At 40.6% G+C, this 25,546-nt stretch overlaps 1 protein-coding gene across 1 annotated transcript in view; it reads right to left on the bottom strand.

Annotated features, from left to right (window-relative positions):
- CPA6 (carboxypeptidase A6) overlaps positions 1-25,546 on the bottom strand; it is a 300,483-nt gene that overhangs the window by 71,247 nt on the left and 203,690 nt on the right. Inside the window, exons 3-6 of the mRNA XM_010848449.1 lie at positions 22,506-22,630; positions 14,189-14,303; positions 11,750-11,851; positions 9,124-9,228 (exon numbers count right to left, since the gene is read on the bottom strand). Of these exons, the coding sequence (XP_010846751.1) occupies positions 9,124-9,228; positions 11,750-11,851; positions 14,189-14,303; positions 22,506-22,630 (447 nt within the window). The remainder of the gene's footprint in view (positions 1-9,123; positions 9,229-11,749; positions 11,852-14,188; positions 14,304-22,505; positions 22,631-25,546) is intronic.

Genomic DNA, 25,546 nt, shown 5'->3' with positions numbered 1-25,546 from the left:
GTATGAGGTACCATTTCACACCAGTCAGAATGGCTGCGATCCAAAAGTCTACAAATAATAAATGCTGGAGAGGGTGTGGAGAAAAGGGAACCCTCTTACACTGTTGGTGGGAATGCAAACTAGTACAGCCACTATGGAGAACAGTGTGGAGATTCCTTAAAAAACTGGAAATAGAACTGCCTTATGATCCAGCAATCCCACTGCTGGGCATACACACTGAGGAAACCAGAAGGGAAAGAGACACGTGTACCCCAATGTTCATCGCAGCACTGTTTATAATAGCCAGGACATGGAAGCAACCTAGATGTCCATCAGCAGATGAATGGATAAGAAAGCTGTGGTACATATACGCAATGGAGTATTACTCAGCCATTAAAAAGAATACATTTGAATCAGTTCTAATGAGGTGGATGAAACTGGAGCCTATTATACAGAGTGAAGTAAGCCAGAAGGAAAAACATAAATACAGTATACTAACGCATATATATGGAATTTAGAAAGATGGTAACAATAACCCGGTGTACGAAACAGCAAAAGAGACACTGATGTATAGAACAGTCTTATGGACTCTGTGGGAGAGGAAGAGGGTGGGAAGATTTGGGAGAATGGCATTGAAACATGTAAAATATCATGTAAGAAACAAGTTGCCAGTCCAGGTTCAATGCACAATACTGGATGCTTGGGGCTAGTGCACTGGGACGACCCAGAGGGATGGTATGGGGAGGGAGGAGGGAGGAGGGAGGAGGGTTCAGGATGGGGAACACATGTATACCTGTGGCGGATTCATTTTGATATTTGGCAAAACTAATACAATTATGTAAAGTTTAAAAAAAAAAAAAAGACTATAGTATAATATCCAGCTAGTATACTGAAATGGACAGTCAAGATACAGACCCTTACCATCACAACAAGGACCCCTCATGGTTGCCCTTTTATAGCCACATTCACTTTCCTTTCCTTAATCCCCAGAAAACACTAATATGTTATCTATTTCTATACAGTTGAACCTTAAACAACACGGGGATTGGGGTGCTGACCCTCCAAAAACAGTGGAAAATCCATATATGCGACTTCTCGGGAGGTCCAATGTTTAAGACTCCATGTTTCCAGTGCAAGGAACACAGGTTCAATCCCTGTCAGGAAACTAAGATCCCACAGGCCACACGGTATGGCCAGAAAAAAAAATCCACATATAATTTTACAATTGGTCCTCCATGTCTAGTGTTCCACACCCCTGGGTTCAACCAACCAAGGATCATGTACAACTGTGGTACGTATTTATTGAAAAAAATCTGTATGAGTGGACCCTTGCAGTTTAAATCCATATTTGTTGTTGTTGTTCAGTCACTCAATTATGTCCAACTTTGCGACCCCATGAACTACAGCATGCCAGGCTTTTCTGTCCATCACCAACTCCTGGAGTTTGCTCAAACTCATCATGTCCATTGAGTTAATGATGCCATCCAACCATCTCATCCTCTGTTGTCACCCTCTCATCCTGCCTTCAATCTTTCCCAGCATCAGGGTCTTTTCCAATGAGTCAGTCTTTGCATCAGGTGGCCAAAGTATTGGAGTTTCAGCTTCAGCATCAGTCCTTCCAATGAATATTCAGGACTGATTTCCTTTAGGATGGACTGGTTTGATCTCCTTGCAGGCCAAGGGACTCTCAAGAGTCTTCTGCAACATCACAGTTCAAAAGCATCAATTCTTTGGCGCTCAGTTTTCTTTATGAGACTCGAACTCTCATATCCGTACATGACTACTGGAAAAACCATAGTTTTGTCTAGACAGACTTTTGTCAGCAAAGTAATTTCTCTGCTTTTTAATATGCTGTCTATTTGAGTCAACTGTAATTTTATCACCTCAAGAACATCCTATAAATGAGTAATGGCAACCCACTCCAGTGTTCTTGCCTGGAGAATCCCAGGGACGGGGCAGCCTAGCAGGCTGCCATCTATGGGGTCGCAGAGAGTCAGACACGACTGAAGCGACTTAGCAGCAGCAGCATAGTATGTGTCTATTTGGGACTAGTTTTTCATTCAGCATAATTCTCTGGAGATTCATTCATGTTGTGTGTTTCCATAGTTTGTTCCTTTTTTGCTGAGTAGTTTTCCATGGTATGCATGTACTAGTTTGTTTAACCATTTGCCCATTGAAGGATATCTGGATTCTTTCCAGTTTTTGGCTATTACAGATAAAGCTGCTGGAAACATTTGTATACAGTTTTTGAGTGAACACAAGTTTTAATTTCTCTGGGATAAATGCCAAGAGTGCAATCACTGGGTTATATGATAGTAGAAGCTGAAACTCCAATACTTTGGCCACCTGATGTGAAGAGCTGACTCATTTGAAAAGACCCTGATGCTGGGAAAGATTGAGGGCAGGAGGAGAAGGGGATGATAGAGGATGAGATGGTTGGATGGCATCACCGACTCAATGGACATGAGATTGGGTGAACTGCGGGAGTTAGTGATGGACAGGGAGGCCTGACGTGCTGCGGTTAATGGGGTCACAAAGAGTCGGACAGAACTGAGCGACTGAACTGAACCGAACTGATGATAGTTGCAAGTCTAGTTTTAAATGAAAGTGTTAACTGTTTTCAAGAGTAACTCCACCATTTTACATTCTCACTAGCAGTGTGTGAGTGATCCAGTTTTCCCCCATCTTCCCCAGCACTGGTTGGTGAGTCAGTCCCTCCCTGTACCTCCAGGGGTATGTGTGTATGTAATTTTAGCCATTCTGATGGGTGTCTAGTGATAGCTCATTGTGGTTTTAATTTGAATTGTCCTAATGGCATCTTTTTTCCTGGGCTTTCTTTATTTTGGCCATCTGTATACTCTTTGGTGAAATGTCTCTTCATGTCTCTTGCCCATTTTCTAATTGGATTACTTGCTTTCTTATTGTCAAGTTTTGAGTTTATATTCTCCAAATAGGGATCATTTATCAGATATGTGGCAAAGTTTGTAGCTTGTCTTTTTTTTCCTCTTAACAGGGTCTTTCACACAGTAAAATTTTAAATTTTGATTATGCTTGATAATGTTTATCAACTTTTCCTTATATGGAGCTTGCAATTGGTGTCAAGCCTAAGAACTTTTTGCCTAGTTTTAGATCCTGAAGATTTTTTTCCTATTTTTTTAAAAAAAAGTTTTTATAAATTTACATTTTCCATTTAAGTCTATGATCCACTTTGAGTTAATTTTTGTGTAAGAAATGAGACTTAGGTTGGAATTCATTTATTTGCCTATGGAAGTCCACTTGCTCCAGCACCATTTGTTGAAAAGCAAGTCTTTCCTTCACTGAATTGCTTTTACATCTTTGTTGAAAATCACTTGGGCACATTTTGTAGATCTGTATCTGAGTCTCCTGTTCCATTTTTCTGTGTGTCCCTTCACCAGCACTATATACTTTTGATTATTGTAGCTACATACCTTGAAGTTGAGTAAAATGATTCTTTTACAAAATAGTTTTAACTCTTCTGGTTCCTTTGCCTTTTCATATAAATTTTAGAATAATTTCACCTATATCTACAGAAAGTCTTGCTGGAATTTTTATAGGAATTATGTTAAACATTGGAGAAGGCAATGGCACCCCACTCCAGTACTCTTGCCTGGAGAGTCCCATGGACAGAGGAGCCTGGTGGGCTGCAGTCCATGGGGTCGCTAAGAGTTGGACACTACTGAGCGACTTCACTTTCACTTTTAACTTTCATGCATTGGAGAGGGAAATGACAACCCACTCCAGTGTTCTTGCCTGGAGAATCCCAGGGACGGGGGAGCCTGGTGGGCTGCCATCTTGGGTCGCACAGAGTTGGGCATGACTGAAGCGACTTAGCAGCAGCAGCAGCATGTTAAACATTGATATCAATTGGAGAGAACTGATATTTTTCTATGTTGAAACTTCCAGTCCATGAATATGGCATATCTCTATATATTTAGATTTTTTTTTGATCAGTGTTTTATAGTTTTCAGCACATAATTCCTATACTTGTTTTGTGAGATTTATGCCTAAGTTTATTTCATTTGTTGAGTAAGTATAAATTATGTATTTTTAATTTCAGCATCCACATGTTCACTGCTAGTATATAGAAATACAGTTGATTTTTGTATGTTTATCTTGTGTCCTGTGATCTTGTTACTTCCATTTTCCTATAGATTCCTTGGGATTTTCTATGTAGACAATCATGTCATTAATGAATAGAAAAATTTTATTCATTCCTTTCAGATCTGTATGTCTTTTATTTCTTCCTCTTCTACTGACTAGAACTTTCAGCACTATGTTAATTAGGAGTGGTGAGAGTGGACATCCTTACCTTGTTCTTGATCCTAGGAGGAAGCATTTGCTTATCTACCACTAAGTGTAATGTTTGCAATATGATTTTCATAGATAGTTTTTATAAAGTTGAGGAAGTTCCACTCTATATCTGCTTTTCTGGGAGTTTTTATTATGAATGTCTATTAAATTTTGTCAAGGTATTTTTCTATATCAATTGATAAGATTAAATAGACTCTCTTCTTTAGCTAGTTAGTATGGTAGATTACATTGATTGAATTTCAAATATTAAGCCAGGTTTGGGTCTCTGAAATAAACCTCACTTGCTTGTGATGCAGAATTATTTTTATAGATAGATAAATTCTATTTGGAAATATTTTGTTAAGGATTTCTGAATCTATTTTCTAGTTTTTTTTTTTTTTTCCCTACTGTCTGTCTGATTTTGGTACTAGGGTAATACTAACTTTATAAAATGAATTGAAAATGTTTGCTCCTATTTTGTGAAAGTGAGTGTGTAGAATTGGTCTTATTCTTCTTTAAACATTTGGTAGAATTCTTTAGTGCAGCCATCTGGGTAGGGAGATTTATTCCTTTCTTTTTGAATTTTAAAATTATGAATTCACTGTCTTTAATAGTAGTAGAGATATTCAACTTGCCTGTTGCATAATGGATGAGTTGTGAAAGTTTGTGTTTTTCTATTTACTGGTATATTTTTGCCTAAGTTGTCAAATTTATATGTGTAGAGTTATCCGTAGTATTCTTTTATTATCCTTTTGATATCTGCAGGGTCTGTAATCATATCTTTCATTCCTAAGTTGGTAATTTGTATGTTCTGTCTTTTTCTGTCTCTCTTGCTAGAACTTTGTTGATTTCACTGATCTTTTCAAGAACTAGCTCCTTGTTTCACTGATTCCTCTAACGATTTTCTGTTTTCAGTTTCATTGATTTTTACTCTTGTCCTTATTGCCTCCTCCTTCTTGCTTTGCCTTTATTTTCTCTTTTTCTAGGTCCTTGAGTTGAGAGCTTATTGTTTTGAGAATTTCCCTCTTTTTTAATGTATACATTTAAGTGCTATAAATTTCCCTCATAGCATTGTTTTAGATGTATACCACAAATTTTAATATGCTGTATGTATTTTCATGTTCATTCAGTGCAATTTACTTTTTAAATTTCCCTTGAGATTTTATCCTTAACTTATAGGTAATTCAGAGGCATCTTAATTTCTCAGTGTTTGGAGGTTATCTTTCTGTTATCAATATCTAGTTTGATTTCCTTGTGGTCAGAAAACACAATCTGTATGATTTCACTTCCTTTAAATTTGTTGAGATTTGTTTCTTGGTGTGTGATATGGAATATTTTGGTATATGTTCTGTGTGTGTGTTCAGTTGTGTTCAATTATTTGAGACCCTATGGACATACCCACCAGGTTCATCTATCCATGGGATTTCCCAGACAAGAATAGCAGAGTGTGTTACCATTTCCTTCTTCAGGGAATCTTCCCAACCAAGGGATTGAACCTGTATCTCTTGCATCTCCTGCATTGGCAGGCTGGTTCTTTACCAGCTGAGCTGGGGTAAAGCCCCAGTATGTTCTGCAGGCACTCGAAAAGAATGCATATTCTGCTGTTATTGGTTGGGTGATCCATAAATGTGATTTAGATCCTGTTGGTTGGTGGTGTTAAGTTCTTCACATCCTTGCTGATTTTCTTTCTAATGATGCTCTGGTCATTTTAAAATATCAACTTGCTGATACTACTCCTATTAAAAATGAATTTATTTTATTAACTGCTTATTATATGCCAAGCACTCTTGTCTTTTATAAACATTATATAATTGAATCCTCCCAATAACTGAGTGTGTCACATATTATGATTATGATTATGACTTGCCCACCAAGATCACACAGCTAGTAAATGGCAGAGCTGGCATTCCAACCCAGGGCTGTCTGACTACTACATGTGTTTATGTAACCTCTGTGCCATCTGCTGTTCTAGCAGGAACTTAAAAGGCTTGATAAGTTTTCTTCCAGTTCATGTTGAAGTAAGGATGCAAACATTACAGTGATGGCTACGGAGAAAGTCCCACCAGGTACGGCCGGCAGCCTCTAAGGTGCCAGATGGCCCCCAGTGATTCTCACTTCTTGGCACTTGTGCTCTTGTCTAATGCCCTCCCCTTGAATGCAGTCTGGACCTAGTGATCTATTCCATTGGACAGAATATGAAAAAGTGATAGGATATCACTTCTGAAATTAGGTTAAAAGAGACGTAGCTTCCATCTTGGGCTGCTCGCTCTTTCTCCGCCTCATCTTTTCTGAGGGTAGCCATGTGCTGGGTTGTGAGCTGTCCTGTGGTGATGCCCACGTGATGGGGAACTAATATCTCTGGCTCACAGCCAGTGAAGATGGAAGCTGCCAACAGTCACGTGACTGAGCTCTCAGATACAGATTCCCCACACAAGCCTGAGATGGCCCAATCTCCAGCTGACATCTTGACTTACCCGAGGCACTTGGCTAAGCTGCACCTGGATTGTGACCCACAGAAACTAGAAAGTAATCAATGTTTGCTGTTTTAAGCTGCTGAATTTGGGGAAAAGCACCAAAAAAGAGAGAGCAAAAGTTCAGTCACTCAGTCATGTCTGACTCTTTGCAACCCCATGGAGTGCAGCATGCCAGTCTTCCCTGCCCATTACCGACTCTCAAAGCTTACTCAAACTCATGTCCATCGAGTTGTTGATGCCATCCAACCATTTCATCCTTTGTCGTCCCCTTCGCCTCCTGCCTTCAATCTTTCACAGCATCAGGGTCTTTTCAAAAGAGTCAGTTCTTTGCATCAGGTAGCCCTAGTACTGGAGCTTCAGCTTCAGACTCAGTCCTTCCAATGAATATTCAGGACTGATTTCCTTTAGGATGGACTGGTTTGATTTCCTTGAAGTCCAAGGGACTCTCAAGAGTCTTCTCCAACACCACAGTTCAAAAGCATCAACTCTTTGGGACTCAATTTAGCTTGGGTTCTAGGGCTGCCATGTATGGCTATACATATTGCATACTGCAAAGTCCAGGTAGTACAATTCATATCCTTAGGAGATGAATTCCAAGTCATCTCCCAGAAATTTCTCATTATCATAACCACTGAATTCTCATTATCCCCATTTATTCACAGATAACTGAAGTATTATTGAGTGCCAGATGGTGTTCTAGGTGCTAGGGATTTGGCAATGAACAAGATAGGCTCTGCCCTCGGCACTGGGATAGGAAGAGACACAATTACCACATGGACATTAAGTTTAGGTGCTATAAAAAGGCTGCACATGTGACGGTGAGATTAAATGTTTGGAAGATATATTTTATGTTCTATAATAACACACAGGACCATGTGTGCATGTGTGCTAAATCGCTCCAGTTGTGTCTGACTCTGTGCTACCCTATGGGCTATAGCCCACCAGGCTCCTTTGTCCATGGGATTCTCCAGGCAAGAATACTGGAGTGGGTTGCCATGCCCTTCTCCAGGGGATCTTCCTGACCCAGGGATCGAATCCGTGTCTCTTATGTCTCTTGCATTGGCAGCTGGGTTCTTTACCACTAGCACCACCTGGGAAGGACCATAGTCTATAAACAATAGATGTTCTGTTCTTAACCATTTATTCCCTTTTCATTTTTGAAACTTGAGACAGTAGAAAATGTTATATGTATATAATGGATATTTATACAAGATGCTAGGGTTAACAGTTTGTTAGCTTTTGCATTTGTCCTACTGGATAAAATGGTGTTTTAAGAGAATATGAATTGCTGAATACACTGAGTGGGAATACTTTGAAAATTTTATTATTACATTATAAAATGGATACTTGTGTGGGCTTGGTAGTGGTGGAGAAGCAGATTTTACAAATTTAGTACAGCATTGACATTTGTGAGGCATATTTTCTAAGACTAGGGGAGTCTTCAAAATCACAAACTGCACTAGGTCACTTTCCCATAAAACATAGTGAAATATAACTGAAATATTTCACTATCTTGTATCATTAATGGTTTTCCATAAATAATTTTTAGGGTTATTTTCTGGCTTAGAACCTCCTTTCCTTAGACTTTTTCACTTTTATTACCTGTACTAGTAGTTTGTTTTCTTTTAGGAGTCTTTAAAAAAAACAAAACACTAAGAAGTTGAACTGAAAAAGAAAGTCATGAAAGTCATTACATTCTTGACAATAGAAAGATATCAGAACGTATTAAGATGTTAGCCCCTGAGGCTGACCCACTCTTAGGATAAGAACACATTCAATATACTAGCCTCATAAGGCTTATGGCTTAAATGAAGCCTCCAGAAAATGAGAAACCACTGTGAGTCACCAACCATTAGTCACTGAAAAGCACTGAAACAGCGAATGTTACATCCGCAAATGCTAAAGGTCTTTGGTGTCTAAATCACAGATCCATAGCAGGAGGGCATCTCCTTATTGCTATAGCATATGTGAGATCATTTTGAAGGAGAACAAAAGTCACGTAGAATTTTCCATGCTGAACATCACATGATAAAATGTTTTGGAACACCATACGTTGAATTTTTAGCGTTTTGTCATACATCAGCTCCTATGGTTGGTTCCTAATTTGTCATAAATTCATAAACACTCTGAATCTCAAGTTCTTTCTCTTTAATGAGGGTTGGTAATTCCAGTCTCCAAGGGCAGACGTGAAGATAATCTGAGCCAGGGTTTTGAGAGGCCTTCATAAACGTAAAAGCAACCCACAAAATTATGGTGTTATTTTCAGGTATCAATCGCTTCACATTCCCAGTTTTGTTCCTTGAGCAGAATAAAAACACTGGCTAGCTCAAATGGATACTGCATAAAGGGTTTAACTTACTTCTTTTACAAACCACTGACAGAAGGCAGGGCCAATCCATTCTCTTGCATGAATGCCACAGTCCATCCAGACAGCTCTTTTGTAAGCTCGTGATCTTCTGCCCAGCTGAAAACAAGAGTATTCATAGTTACCAAAGCAAGCTTTTATTTTTGGATTCACTGACCTGCATAATTTAATATGGTTTCAGCATAATACTTCACTAGAGTTGGGTTCATTAGGTAACCCATAAAAAAGACAAAGAGAGTTCCTATCGATTTCAGAAGTCCAGGCTTGTTTATGCAGAAACTGTAAATTTATTGCCTTAATTACAAATCAAAGGAGTGGAAAATACATAAGGCAAAGGCAGTTGGTTAAATAGGTGTGCTTCTCCATTTTAGGGCTTCCCAGGTGGTGCCAGTGGTAAAGAACTTGCTTGCCAATGCAAGAGATGTGAGAGATGCGGGTTCGATCCCTGGGTCGGGAAGATCCCCTGGAGGAGGGAATGGCAATCCATTCCAGTACTCTTGCTTGGAGAATCCCAAGGACAGTGGAGCCTGGAGGTCCCCAGTCCATAGGGTTGCAAAGAGTTGGACATGACTGAAGCGACTTAGCATGCACACATTCCATTTTAATATAGTATGTGGCGGTTAAGTAAGAAGCTGAATTTTTCCCTTCCTTTTCCTTGTCCTTGCCCTCTTTTTCTCAACTCCCCCTCCCCAGGCAAGGTAACAGAAATATTCCCAAGCAATATCTATTAAAGAAATAGCTATGTCTTGTAGGAAGACAAAGTCGAATTTTATTACAGTACATAAAGGAAACACAAAACAATTTGATTTGTAGAATCAAGCAATAAACTTTTCTTTATAATCTTGTTATATAAATTTCATCTATAACATGGTTTCTTACCCACTAATTAGTAGGTGGCTTTTGACATTGATGGGAGATCTAGTTTTCATTCATTCATTAATTCACTCAACTTATATTAACACTTCAAGAAATCCTTTTAAACATCAGATACGGTGCTTGGCCTTGGAGATTCTGAGATGAGAAGATGAGGAATTTATATGGTAGTGAAGAAGGCAGAAATACCAGCAATTCATCACTATAATGTGAATATGCAGGAGTTACTTTGGGGATATTGGGTGCTATGTGTCATTTGCCTGTGGAACAAACGAGGGCTTCTCAGGAGAGAAAGACTTTGAGTAGGAGAGTAAGACTTGAAACTTGCTTGGCAGACAAGTGAAAGAAGACATCTATCTCAAGCTTGGAAGAGAAGCTGAGCACACCATATTTGAACCACTGCTTCTAAGATCTGAGGAAAGAAGGGAGATGAAGCTGACACAGAGGCAAGAGACAGATGACATTCCTGGATATGACATACACATAAGGCTTCATCCTGTATTCTATGGGAGGGATGTGGGTGTGTGTGTATAGTTAGGTTAGAGGATGAGAGGATGGGGACTCATGAGGAAGTTCAGTCCTGAAGCCATGATTGTAATAGTCCAGGGAGAATAGATCCAGAAACAAGCCTAGGTCAACAGCAGTGAGGACAAGAGGAGAGGTTGTGATAAATCCAGAAGATAGAAGGGAAAAAAATATAGTCAGTTCTTCGTGTTCGATTTGAAGTGGTTAGAATAAGGAAGAGGAATTCGGGGTGGTTCATGTTTCCTGATCTGGAGCACAGTGGTGTCATCGTGAGTCTGAGGTGCTTTGGTGAGTGTCGAGATGAGGATGCCCAGCTCTAGAGAGCAGAGTCCACTGAACAGATAAGTCTGGAATGATAGCTGAAACCATGCGGTGGATGTGCTTCCGAGACAGCAGGTAGACAGAGAGCACAGCTGGGGAGAGAACCCTGGGGTCACCAGCACGTATAGAAAGGACAATGGAAGAGGATGCTCTGAGACGGGAAGAGAGCCAAGGAGAAGTCATGCAGAAGTTCTAGAGTCATCGTCGGGGCAAAGGTCAGGGAGTCCAGGGTCTGAATGGTTGGTGAGGAAGTAGAGACAGTGATGTAGGAAAATCTTTTAAGATGTTTGGCTGAGAAGGAATGGAGAGCTATAGGTGAGTAGCTGGAAGAGAATGCAGGCTCAAGGGCTGGGAGTGACGCACACCTTCTGACACATTTATATAGTTTTGCTTCTGTTCATTGTAAGCAGCACCAGCCCACAAATAATTTTGAAGGTCATTATTTTTGAAGTTCATCAGTCACTCTGAATAAGTTAGAAATAGTATTCTTTGGAATACTTAAATGGCAAAAATTAAATATGGCTCAAAAACTTAAGGGAAAAAATATTTTTTCTTAAATTAGTGGAAAAAAAGTGAAAGTGTTAGTCACTCAGTCATGCCTGACACCTTATAACCCCATGGACTGACAGCCCACCAGGCTCCTCTGTCTGTGGTATTATCCAGCCTGGATACTGGAATGAGTTGCCATTCCCTTCTCCAGGGTATCTTCTGCACCCAGGGATCAAACCCGGGTCTCTTGTTTGTAGGCAGATTCTTTACTATCTAAGCCACCAGTCTTAAATTACCAGATGATGTTAAATATGAGACACTATGAAATATCATTTTGCTTCTTTTCCTTATAAGTCAAAGCTGAAAAAGATGAATAGTAAATATTCAGTTGCTAATTTCTTATTTTTTTTACCTTTAAAACATAAAGAGATCTTCCCTCATACGATTTTCCAATAGAGAACATGTGAATGAGACCTGAATGTGTTTTATTCAAATGATGCATCCAATTTTGAATCTAAAAGCAAATAAATTAAAAACCATATTAGACTCACACAATTATGGAGCTTTTAATAAACAAAAGGTAACAGAAAGACAATAGGTCTTGGAACTCAAAAAGCATGTATGGAGTATAAAATTTAATGAAAAGCCAATTTTGTAGTCTTAATTTTCTTCAGGATACTAAAAATTACACTTTATTTTCTGCTCTCATATATAGCTGCTTTGTCTTCATATTGTTCCCTTTTTAAAGCATACCTTTCTACTACTATTTGTCATTAACATCTTAATGGCAAAATTTTACAGAAAGTTAATCAATGTATTCTGGATTCTGTTTAAAAATAAAAATTTATTTCTTTCATCTCCAAGTGTTTAAGAGGAAAAGAAAGAAGTAAGCTTCAGAAAAACCATCCCAACTATTGGAAAATGTTTAAGTCCTATACATTGTAATTTACCACTGAACAGAAGATGCTAAGAAAAAGGCATTATCTTTTGCATTTAAGATTTAGTCTATCCAGCCACACATCAGAGGGTATACCATGAATAATTTCCCCAGTAATAGCAATATACTGACACTGATCCATTCACACACATTTATCTGTCAGCAGGAAAAGGTATATTTGAGGTAGATAAATAAGGTATTTAGAAAGATGGGTAACAATTCTGACTTAAAAGCCCAATAGGAGAGGAAGGAAGTCACAAAAAAAGTGTCCCACTGTTTCAAGATGTGTACTGCTGCTGCTAAGTCACTTCAGTCGTGTCCGACTCTGTGTGATCCCAGAGACGGCAGCTACCAGGCTCCCCCGTCCCTGGGATTCTCCAGGCAAGAACACTGGAGTGGGTTGCCATTTCCTTCTCCAATGCATGAAAGTGAAAAGGAAGTCGCTCAGTCGTGCCCGACTCTTAGTGACCCCATGGACTGCAGCCTACCAGGCTCCTCCATCCATGGGATTTTCCAGGCAAAGTACTGTAAGAGTCTAAAAAAAAATTTGGAAAGTACTCATATTTTCCTTTTTTTTCTATCGCTGTTTAGTCTAATGAGCACATGAACACACATATATTTACGTATATGTATGTATGACTGAGTAACTCAACACACACAGGTATATGTACTTATCTATATTTATATATTTTAAAATTTTGACCTTTTTCTAGTGCATGTTAATAGCACTTTAATGTATCAAGTTATCTAAATCCTTTCCATTGCTGCTAACTCCAAGCTTCTAAAATGTATGTTAAAAACATAAAATATGTGCACGTAATTTTAAAAGTCATTATCAAGAGAACCAAACATTCTCTTAAGAATATAACAGGATCTCATTACTTCTATGACTGGCATTCCTTTGCTCAATTCAGAATTCAGGGGAAGAATGAAAAAATGTATGTACTCATTCATTTATTCATTCTGTCAACGACCCTCTATTTGGAAGTCTCTGCTTGACACTGGAGATACAGTGGTGAACAAGAAAGCAATGGCCAGCCCCCAGGGCCCTTGCAGCTTATTAGTAGAGGAAGGCATTAATCAAGTACTTAATCATAATTAAAAATTATGTTAGGTCTCACATCCATGTACTATGGGTGCAGGTAATATGCTGGGGCTGGGACAGGGAGTTCTGGCCCATCTGGGAGAGTAGAACCAGCTGTCTTCTTGCACAAACTGAGATTTGAAGGATAACTAGTTGTTGCCCAGATGTACAGCAGCAGCAATAGGATGGGTCCCTGTGTTTTCCAGATAAAATAAGTAACAACAAGCTAACAGGCTCTGAGGAGCCACACATGCCGTTTGGCTTTAGGGGGACTCAAATTTGCAGAGGGTATGGGGCCAACATCAAAATTTACTCCACTGCTCAGCCAAACCATTGCCCTCAAACTCTGGCTAGCTCTACATTCCATGGATTTCCAGTTAGGGTGTTTATTACTGTTATTAAAGTTGGCCCTCCATATCCTTGGATGCTGAACTGGTGGATACTGAGGGCTGACTGTACCATGCCTTTGTACACGAGGGACTTGAGTATCCACGATTCTGGAATCCACAGGGGGTCCTGCACCCAATGTCCTTTGGATACCAAGGGCTGACTATATAGCAGCATTACCACATTCTTCCATTGCACTTCTCCTGGCCATTGTAGGGGTGGGTTGGGTAAAGCACGTGAAATTAAAATTTTTTGCTACTTCTCGTATATACTTCTCATATAAAATGCTTAATGGAAGAGAACTGAGGTGCCTGGACATTGTAAGAGCTTAAGTATTCTTCACATAACTTCTGCCTGTGTCCCTATGCTTCTCCCCAGTCCTGAGACCTGAATGATAAAGAGGCACTTGAAAAAAAGCCACAAAAAGTCCTTTGATTACATACTTCTTCTAAGGAGTGATAAACTTCATAATTATATCCAGAGAGGGATCTTCGACTTCTCCAGGCTGGCAAACTGCTTCCCTTTTCCAGTACTTTCTGAAGATCTTCTATGAGGATCCTGGATTTGAAATGATAGACATGATTACAGTTAAATGGAGAAAATATAAAAATGAGTCAAAAGAAAACCAGGACTGACATTTCTAAAAATACCAAATGTGGGGAAGATGTTCTTTTTCAGAAAATAACAATTCTTAAATAAATGGTATAATGAATATTAAATGTAAAATTACAGAACAGATGTTCCCAAGTAATAATGATACTAATAATAACCACCATTGATGGAGTAGCTACAAGAATGGAATGATGGGAACACTTATATTTACTGGGCATCTACCAGGTGGGAGGCACTGTGCTGTGTATTTTATTGGGTTGGTCAAAAGGTTTGTTCGTGTTTTTCCATAACATCGTACAGAAAAACCTGAATGAACCTTTTGGCCATCCCAATACATACATCAACTGAGTTAATAAAACCTACCTCATATGGTTATTTCCACTTTGCAAATGGGGACACCAAACCTCAAAAGGGTTAAGAACTTGCCAATTGTCATTCTGCTAGTGATGCAAAGCCAGAATTTGAACTTGGAATGTGAACTCAAAACAGACTCAAGTCTAGTGCAACATTTTGAAAAATGAAGCGAGACAAGCTCCTCCACTCCCTTGCCGCAGCCTCCTTTTCAGCTGTTTCTATGTTTCTGTGCCATTTGTCACTGAAAGACTTTCCTTATGTCATTACCTAGCACACTTGACCCAGAGCTCAGAAAAGGGAAAGAAGAAGCTGCCAGCTTCAAGAGGAAACAGAAGAAACAACCAGAGTCAGAAAAAGCTACTTTTACTGCCTGACAGTATCAAGGATGCCAAGAGAAGACAAGTTCAGGTAAGCAAAGCGAATGCACTTGGGAACTGAAGGCTGTGGCGAGGGTCGGGGATTCCAGGGTCCCTGAAATGTGTGGAATAGCTCCAGCTGCAGTCATTGATATCCTTGATGAGATGTCCGAGCTAGATATGGCTCGTTCCCCCAGTGCTCACTCACCTCCACCAACTAGAGCACCATGAAGTAACAAGGTGCTCATTTATTTACTTAAAGATGTTAAAGAGCCTCTCACTGATTTTCCTGGGCTGGACAGGTAGCTAAAAAAAAAAAAGAAAACCAAAAACTTTGCTTTCTTATTTTATATTCCAAAGAACTTGTTGCTTGGTGGTTTCAGGGCTATTAAAGCAATATATAATGGCATCTTTAAATGACTTTCAAAGCTGACCCATGAAAGCCACTTTATTCAAGAAATTCAAGACAATTTTTTGGTCTACAAAAGAAGTAGATTTACTTAGGGTCATGCTGGGTGTAGGACATTCCTTTTGATTTACTCATTCGTTATTTACTGAGGACGCACTGTGGACAAAGCATTTAATCGGGAATTTATCATCAGCTTACTGTCCTTTTGGTTTCAATGTTTGACTTCAGAAACATCAAAAATTAAGGTAAGGTGGCATGGCACAGAATTGGTAAACTTGTTTGGTAGCTGCTTGCTGGGGCTCAAAATATGAGTGGAGTTTAAATTGTCAGTCTGAACATGATCTGTATTAGTTCTTTCTTTCTTCCCTCAAGGAAACAAATTATAGATGAAAGTAGCTTTGCATGGGTAAAGAATTTTACAGTATTGCCAGTGTGGCCGTAAAGAACCAAATGAACGTCTTTGTCAATGTCCAGTCTTCTTGTGTTGTGAGCGAATCTGGGGTGGTCAAGAAAAATGCAAGTTTGATTACAGCTGAGATGGTTATAAACTATCAACAAATTCCAGTTACTGCAGGCAATCTTTAGCTATGATTCCCTTACCAGTACCATCTATCCATTTCTCCTGGATACTTCTATCTCTTTCAGGAAACTAAGCGGGGGACGTTGGGGGTGGATAGTAAATAGATTTGTCAAACCCAGCAAACTACAGAAGAATCTCTGTGAAGTTTCAATTTAAAAACATAAGACACACAAACACACACAAGTTTTCAAAGGTATAAAGACCTTTACAGAATGTTTACAAAACGAAGCTCTAGTGTACTGTTTTTGTATTATTTCCAAAGTGGGCAGACTTTTAAAACATAAACAAGCACAGATAATTTGTTTCCCCTTAAGGCAAGAGTGGGCTTCCCAGGTGGCTCAGTGGTAAAGAACCTACCTACCCATGCAGGATATGCAAGAGATGCCAGTTCAATCCCTGGGTCTGGAAGGTCCCCTGGAGAAGGAAATGGCAACCCACTCCAGTATTCTTGTCTGGAGAATCCCATGGACAGAGGACCCTGATGGGCTACAGTTCATGGGATTGCAAAGATCAGACACGACTGAAGCGACTGAGCAGGCACAAGGTCATTCTTCATATTCATCCCCAGAAAATTTCTGAAGTTCTGATGCTGGTCCATCTGTTTGTTTGGCATTGTACCCCTTCAAAAGCTAATATTTTCCCAGGAGTTTCAGTATGAAAAATCATGCTTCTGAATGAATTCTTTATCATTATCAGTCGATAAATGACTTAACATATTGTTAATAATATAATGAAATCCCCATTCAGAGAATAATCAGAATAGTTCTAATTGATAATTGCTCCTATACAAGATTTACTGTAATATTTTCTAACTAGTGTTGTAACCAAAGTAAGAAAATTATGAAGTTTTTCAGTTTGAGGTTGTGGAATCAATCTAGTTGAGCATTAACTTCTTTGATGAATCAACACTTAAGCTCTCAGTCTTGTTTTAAAATTTCCAGGTGCCCTCAATTGAGCTGGTCTTTGGAGCTCTGCTATCTATCCATTCATTTAGGCCAGTGATTCTCAAGATAGGCTGCTTTAAAAATCACCCACGAGCTTTTAAAAAATATGCCACACTGAGCCCTACTTACACAAGAATCTCTGTGTAAAGGTATCAGGCCTTTATGAAAAGCTCACAAGGTGATTTTAATACATAGTTGAGCTCAAATTTAGGCTAACAATCTGGAAACCAGTAATTTAGGCTAATTAATCTGGAAACTGACTGCTCTCAGTCTTCTCAGTTTCCACATTAAATAAAAATGGAAGAAAGCATTAGAATATGACTGGTCCGTGCATCCTCTTTGCTCCTGAGTGTCCGTGCTGGGTGTGGTCAACAGCATCTATTGTAGCTATGGTTCTGGGTACGAATTTGTGAACCCTGCCAAGAGAGGAAGTTACGAATAGGGCAGAGGCCATCTCTTGCTGGTGTGACCATGTTGAGGTGGCAGAAACATGACTGTTTAGAGGTTGTCAGGTGTCTGGACTCAGAACTCTGGGGTCCAGTCACCAGCTTCTTGACTTGAGAGGCAATTATGGTCACAAGAGTGGGAGCAGTTGTAGCCTGGGAACAGCTTCCTGACTGCCGCGCTGTCACACCAGGTCTGGCCCCATTTTTCTTGTCAAAGTGGCCAATGGAAACCAGCAGATTGACGAGAGGCCCATGAAATGGGGTCCAAATGGCTTTTTTTTTTTTTTAAAAAAAAACAGCTGTAGTTTCTTAGTTTCCTTATGGCTGATTACTCTTTCTACTCTAATCACGTGTGTGCTCAGCTGTGTCTGATTCTTTGCTACCCCATGGACTGTAGCCCTCCAGGGTCCTCTGTCCATGGAATTCTCCAGGCAAGAATACTGGAGTGGATTGCCATTTCCTTCTCCAGGGGATCTTCCTGACCTAGGGATCGAACCCACGTCTCTTGCATCCTTGCATTGGCAGGCAGATTCTTTACCACTGTGCCACCTGGGAAGCCCCAGTGTATAGCATATACTTCCTTAAAAAGTCAATGAACATGCCAAAGTGTACTGTTTCAAGCTTTTTTAATATGATTATATTTTCATTGAGTTGTTTTCCTTTTGAAATAGTCAAAAAATTTTTTTCTAGATCTATTAAGAACTATATATAAGTGATATTATCACTTAGTACAAAATCACCTTCCCAAAGCTTCTAGGGTGGACAAGGGAGTGTGTGTCAAACTTTGAAATTCCATTACCATTTTTTTTAAAGGTATTCAATTTAAAAAATTATTGAAATTTTTTTGTGGCAAAAGGAATCATTTCCTAGGTCATGTTGTTAAGAGGGGTTGATCACCCAGGGGCCAGACACATAAGGCCACATTATCTCTGCTATAAAGATGAGTATATCTATACATTATGTATAGTTGTACAGAGTAAATTATAATCTTTGGAAAATATCCCAGGCTACAATAATATAACTCAATTAGAATGATCTATACCTACCAGCCCTGGGGAATTTAATTGACCTATGTATTATTATCTTCATGCCAACAAAATGAATAATTCTAAATGATTGCTCTCCAGGAGGAGACCACTGGTTTAAAACTCTCATTTTTTAAAACTCTATTCTCTGTGGTATAAAGGGTATATTTTATTCTATAGCAGTTCCACATGACCTATGTTGAATGGAAATAGAGACTTGTTAAAATAACTGGTATATTCTTTTCTTCCAAATAATAATTAATGAGGCATTTGAGTTTTTTATTGAGGACCTATAGAAATAAGCTCTTCCCTGCTAGGCATTCAGAGAATCAAAGCCTGCCTTCAGAGCTACAGCAGTGATTAAAATGTGTTCAATGTGAACAATGGTTTTATGCATAGCTGTGACTCTGCCCTGTTATGGAGGCACAGATAAAATACCTTTCTGCAAAAAGCCCATCAGTACTTTCATAAAGCTGTGCCTATCGCTCTGAGAGCCAAATATCTCTGGGGCCAGGGAAGGATGTTACTGCCCCATTGAACCCTCTGTGCCAGGCTTTCACAGAGACTAGAGCTCTCTCCCTTGACTGAGAGAGCCTTGAACCCTTCCTGGGCCTCACCGGGGATCTCTGTGCCAGTTCTGGCAGTAAAAACACTAGCTTAAAAGTTGGAGTAGTTGAGAGGCTGCATGTGCTCAGTCATGTCTGGCTCTCTGCGACCTCATGGACTGTAGCTGGCTGGGCTCCTCTGTCCATGGGATCTTCCAGGCAAGAATACTGGAGTGGGTTGCCATTTCCTTCTCCAGGTGATCTTCCTGACCCAGAGATCGAACCTGCATCTTTTGTGTCTCCTGCACTGGCAGGCGGGTTCTTTACCACTGGCAGCACCTGGTTAGTCATTTACAATTGTGGCCAAAATCATAGGGTTCCAAACCAAGAGCAAGTCACTCCTTCCCATCTCACTCATTCACTAGCCTGCATTTCTCCCCCCAGATTTTGCACTTTCTCTCCATCTCTTCCTCCCATCCTTTGCTTTTGTGCCCTCTGGAATTCTCTTTGATTGTAAATAAAATTCCTACATTCTCCAATCTCTTTAGAGAACTCCCTCTTCTCATATTCTTGCACCAGCAGAAACTGGACTCTTTCAAGGACACAGACTCTTCGGTGACTTTCTCTTCTACTTTGTCAGCATCCTCCTGGGTACCATTGGTACTGCTCCATTAACCTTCTAACTTCCAGGAAAAGTTCATCCTCCCTTCAGCATTGTGTCATTCCTGGTTGCTTACCTCTAACTCCTGGCTCCTCCCTGCTACTTCCTGTCTCAGGAATACATTCTCTTTCCCCACCTCTAATCTTGCCATCAGCCAAGGAAATTCAAGATTGCTGAGATGGCTTTATGGTGATTAACCTCACTCTGTCTTGACTGCATCAGCCTCAATGCTCTCCATTCCACTTCAGCCATCTCCTTCATTGCTCCCCCTATAATCCTGTCACCAGTCACAAGTATTCTACTCCAGAACTCTTAATGTCCAGCAGCCTACACTTTATCAAAATGCATTTTGTTCTAACTTGTTGCCCTCAGTCACACTAAACCTGTTTTCACTGTAAATATCTTAAGGCCCTGATTCTTCCATTCTGTCCCATCATTAAAAAAATTTTTTTTTAATTGGAATATAGTTACTTTACAAAGTTGTTGGTTTCTGCTGTACAGCAAAGTGAATCAGTTAAACATATATCCACTTTTCAGATTCTTTTCCCATTTAGGTCATTACAGAGTATTGAGTAGAGTGCCCTGTGCTCTACAGTTAGATATTAAACAACAACAAAGGACCTAAGTCATGTCCAATACTTCTTTGACCCCATGGACTGTAGCCCTCCAGGCTCGTCTGTCCATGAGACTTCCCAGGCAAGAATACTGGAGTGGGTTGCCATTTCCTTTTCCATGGGATCTTCCTGACCCAGTGATTGAACCTGCATCCCCTGCATTGGTAGGCAGATTCTTTACCACTGAGTCATCAGGGAAGCCCCACAGTAGGTCCTAGTTTATTTAGTTAATTAGTCAGCTAGTTTATTTATAGTACTGTGTATGTGTCATTTGCTATGGAGAACAATATGGAGGATCCTTAAAAAACTAATAGAGTTACCGTATGTCCAGCAATCCCATACCTGGACATATATCTGAAGAAACCATAATTCAAAAAATAACATGCACCCCAGTGTTCCATCATTCTTCCTAGATCCTCCTCTAATCTAGACTATCCAGATTAGACCCCTCAGATGAATACTTGAGCTAGCATCTCACTAGAAACCTTAACTTCCTTATCACCTTGAGCTTTTTGTGGTTCTAACCAACAAAACGTCAACTCTGTATCAGTGCTACAATCTTTCTTCTCTGCAACAACCACTTTTATTGGTTCCTACCCCCATTTCTTTATTCTAAGTGATAAGTTTTGCTTCTCAGTTCATCCAGAAAACTGGGCTATTAGTTATGATCTCTTGCCCTGTTTCCCTGGTGACTCAAATGGAAAGAATCCACCTGCAATGCACAAGGCCTGGGTTCGATCCTCGAGTGAGGAAGATCCTCTGAAGAAGGAAATGACTACCCCTGCAGTATTCTCGCCTGGAGAATTCTGTGGACGGAGGAGCCAGGCGAGCTAGTCCACAGGGTCACAAGAGTCAGACACGACTGAGCCACTAGCACCACTACTACGACGACTACTATCTCTTTAACCTGTTGACTCTCTTCTCCACAATCTTAACTAGACCCACACTTACCTCTTTGGTCTTATAGGATAAAGTACTTTTCCTACCGTTTAAAACTACTCCCTCACCTGTGCATTCTGTCTTTCATCATCAATTGCCTCCTTCCCTGCTGGTCACAGCACTTTCAGCCCCCTACCCACACTCCAAATCTCAGGCAGTCACTGAATTAGCATCTTCCTCACCTCTGCCCTCTCCCTATTGTAACTTCTAAGAGTCACAGAATAGTCTGCTCTGCTGCTGTGTTCTCACCTCCTGTTCACTTCTCTGTCTTCTGCTCCTGACACTCTAATCCTACCATTAGGGTTACCAGTGAAACTTCCATTGCCAAATTTGAAGGTAACTGATCAGTCCTTTTCTTGCAGATCACTGTGGCACTGGGCACCACTGACATCCCTTATCTCAGAAGATTTTGTTTCTTATTTGATGATTGGGACTATCTTCCAGCTGTTTCACACTCACTGCTTAACTAATACTGTAAAAAAAACTCAAAGTATTCAAATCTATCCACTTGGTCACCAAAGACAGAAGACTTGGAATCACCCAAGAGTTCTTCCTCTTCCATCTACATCCCAATAAATGTAGAGTCCAGGTGGTTTTGCTTCTGAAATATTTTTTGGAATTCTCTTTTGATCCCACCACTCTGGTCCTGACTCACAGTCCTCATACTCTCACTTGGATTGCTGCTGTGGTCTCCTCCTACCCCACCACCCAGTTACACGTGGCTCCCTTGCTCACATCCTACGATTGTGCAGCGTCACCCATAAGATGAGGTCTGAGTTCCTAACTCTGAACAGCAGCTTCCCACAACCTGGCCCCTCGCCCTACCTCTCAGGCACCTTTTCTTCCTACTCCCTGACCTGCACTCACTGTGTTGCTTCTCGCCTTTGCTTGCATTTTCCCCTCTGCCTTCAAGGTCCCAAGTCTCACCCTTTGTCCATCCGATGCAGCTCCTGCAGAGTCTGGCTTTTGTCTGCCCACATCCACCTTCTAGGCGTGGATAAACTACTCTCCTCTTCCCACACAGTAAAACCCTCGCATGTGTACACTGATTACTTAGGTGAATGATAGAGAAGTGTGATTGCTCCCCCTCCACCATTACACTAAGAAAGAAGCTCATGGCTGGTAAATAGAACTGTTCCACATCCATGTTGCCTTCCCCAACATGAAAAACAGAACCTGAAACCCTATTGTTGGCACTTAACACATAACCTAAATACAGTTGCCATTCAGTTCAATTGGGTATAAATGAATTAAGCAATGAAAAAGCACGCTTACTTGTACTGGATGTTGGCTTCCTGCAGGAAGGTTAACAGGGCTCGGGAGCCATTGTGGGGAACGTGGACATCGGTAACTGTTCCCTGTGATATCTGGGAGACACCTCCGGGCTGCCACAGGTCCACCTGTAGTGCAGGAACCAACCTATAATTCACAGTCAATGTCGGTGGGGAAAGATCCACGTCACAGTGTCAAACACATCATCTTGTTGGCTTACAGCAATACCAAAGCCATTTTAGAATTAGACTCAAGGCTTTCATCATCAGGGTCGAATTCTCAGTTGATTCTGAATTTAGTGTCCAAATGATATCACATCCATATAGAATCTGATCATAATTTACAAGTAATAAATACCAATCTATTAGTCATAAGATAAAAATGAGATAAACTAGTTTTAAGTATGACTTTGATATTGTTTAAAATTATTTACTGCACTAATATTTGTATAATAGCAAGAAAGAGGAATACATAGATGACCCTTCATCTTACTATAAAGCAGACTGTGGTCCCTTGACAACATTCGGTATCTTTAAATGGAGTGCTCTCCTAATGCTGCCTCCTCCCATGATGCAAGTTTGTTCACCGATTCATACTCAGCTTTCACATGCCAATAGAAACATCCCTTTCTCAGGTATGGTGGGTACTTGTCAGCCAGGGCAGGGCTCCTTGTCACAGTTCTTAGAGAATCTCGTGTGTCTTTCATCATGTGTGTCTCTTCCCAGAATGTAAGCTCCATGAGGGCAACAGATTTGTCTGCTTAGTTACCAACCCATTCCAAGTGCCTGGCATGATGCCTTGTGCATCTTAGCAACTCAGTCATCATTTGCTGCATAAGTGCAGACCCTGCAGGGTAACTGACCACGTGTTCATCACTCATTCAGTGTTTTGCCGGAAAGCAAAAGATCACTGTTTGGCTTACAGTAGAGTCTGTGGTACCCTGTCTAGTGCTCCATGCCTAGTGGGAGCTGCTCATTCATTGAAAGACTGAATTGGACTCAGCTGGGATGGAGGAGAGCCTCATTGCTATACAAGCCAAGAGCTGCACTTTCAGTAAGGCACAGTTTGTCTTTACAGGTCATGTCCATGTCTTCTGTTTGGGACTCCCTCTTCCTGCATTTCTGGTCTTGATCTGTTGCAGGATCATGCAACCCTCAGTTGTGTCTTTGTGACCCCATGGACTGTAGCCCACCAGGCTCCTCCATCCATGAAATTCTCCAGGCAAGAATACTAGAGCAGGTTGCTATTTCCTTCTCTAGGGGATCTTCCCAACCCAGGGACTGAACCCAGGTCTCCTGCATTGCAGGCAGATTTTTTACCCTCTGAGCTACCAGGGAAGCCCCCTGAAACAGAGGCATTTATTTTGGGGACAAAAAGAGTTTACCTGTTTTCTTTCAGGCAGCTGCCTCCTCCACTAACTTGCAAGGGCAAGTCTAATGCAGCTAACGTGCTAGTCCAACAAGCATAGGACGACAGAAGTGTGGGGCTGGGAGGGATGCTGAGAGGTCATTTGATCCATCTGCCAGCCCTTGGGCAAGGATATGTCAGGCCTGGACCAGACTGTCCCCAATTGATGCATCTAAACCACATCTTTTATGTTTCCCAAAGATGAGAGTCGACACTATCCTGATTTAACTCATATCCACATTTAACCAGATTTTCAGACATTTTCTTAATCCCTACACTGAAGCACACTTTTTTTTTTCCTTGTTCTGTTCTTCAGTGGGGAATGACTGGTTTCTTGCTTTTGTGAGACAAAGTACCTTTCTGTCTTCCACTTTTCTTTATATGTTAAGACTTTCTAATCCTTTAATCATCTTTGCCTCTAAACCCATTACAGAGAGAGATCTTGCTATTAAGGTGTATCACCTAATACCTGTGGAGATGAGGAAATAGTGCTGTATTTAGAGGGTGGAGAGCCACAGGAACCTGAAATATCTGAATAACCACTCTGGTGATGAGTCTGTGAGTGCTGTTTTCTGGGGCATATGCTAAAATAAGAATCCTCACTCCACAGAAGAGCGTAGCTTCTCCATAGGAAAATTCCATGGAAGAAACGTCCCCTACTGCCTGACCTGGAGAAGCCTTCCTAGGAAACGTCACCAGAAAGCAGTTGGTCTAAAACAAACCAACAAAAAAGAATCTGCAAAAATCAGGAAGTGTATTTTGTTTTGGTATTAGTAAACTAAAATGAATTACCAGACTTTTCTCCAGTAATGTTTTAGGGAAAAGGTACTTGGGTAAGTAACATGGATATTTCAGTCTTGGGTGGCAGGCTGATGCCTACACTAAGATGTGGGAGACTCCTATGTCTAAGTTATAGTAATACCCCTGTAATACTCACATGAGCTTTGTAAAGTGCCACCCACCTTATAGGTAGTTCTAATCTTTTCTATAAGACCTTGGGAAACGAGTTGATTGTACATTTCATGAACAAGAAGACTCAGGTTCAGAGAGGCAGAGTCCTTTCCCAAGGATGCAGGGCTACTGAATGGTATTATAGAATGTGTTTAACTCCAGTACCATCATTTACTGACTGGGTAAGTATCTCCAGGATTTTCTGCAAATATCCCAGAACTAGAAACAACTTCCAGTTTCCTGCCTTAGTGTTCAAGAGGATCTGCTTGGTGGCTTTCACATCCTGGTCTTTACCATTAAGGGCTTTTTGCCCTATGAATTCTATATGCAGGTATTTCAAAGTTCAAATCAGCCCACTGTGGGCAGGTTACCATCAGTCATTTCCTTAGGGCCTGATCCCATCTGGATGAAGTGATGAACCGGCTCTGAGCAGAAAAGCTGGGTGACCCTGGATACTGACCACAACCTAGAATCAGCAGCCTGGTCAGGATGGCCTAAGGCTGTTTGCAGACCAGCTGCCTCGGGTCTTTACTGCCATGGCCAACTGATATTCCAGGAAAGGATGCTCCTCTGCAGAGTCTCTCACCTTGGAACTGGGTGGGTGTTCCCACACATTCCTTTCCTTCTATGACCACCAGTCGTAGCCAGATCTGTTTAAGAGGTGGAGGAACTTTAAAGTAAAAGTT

The sequence above is a fragment of the Bison bison genome, unplaced genomic scaffold (assembly GCF_000754665.1).
Source record: "Bison bison bison isolate TAMUID 2011002044 unplaced genomic scaffold, Bison_UMD1.0 scf7180017864267, whole genome shotgun sequence".
Classification (NCBI taxonomy): Eukaryota; Metazoa; Chordata; class Mammalia; order Artiodactyla; family Bovidae; genus Bison; species Bison bison.
This window is presented reverse-complemented; position numbering and strand designations above follow the sequence as displayed.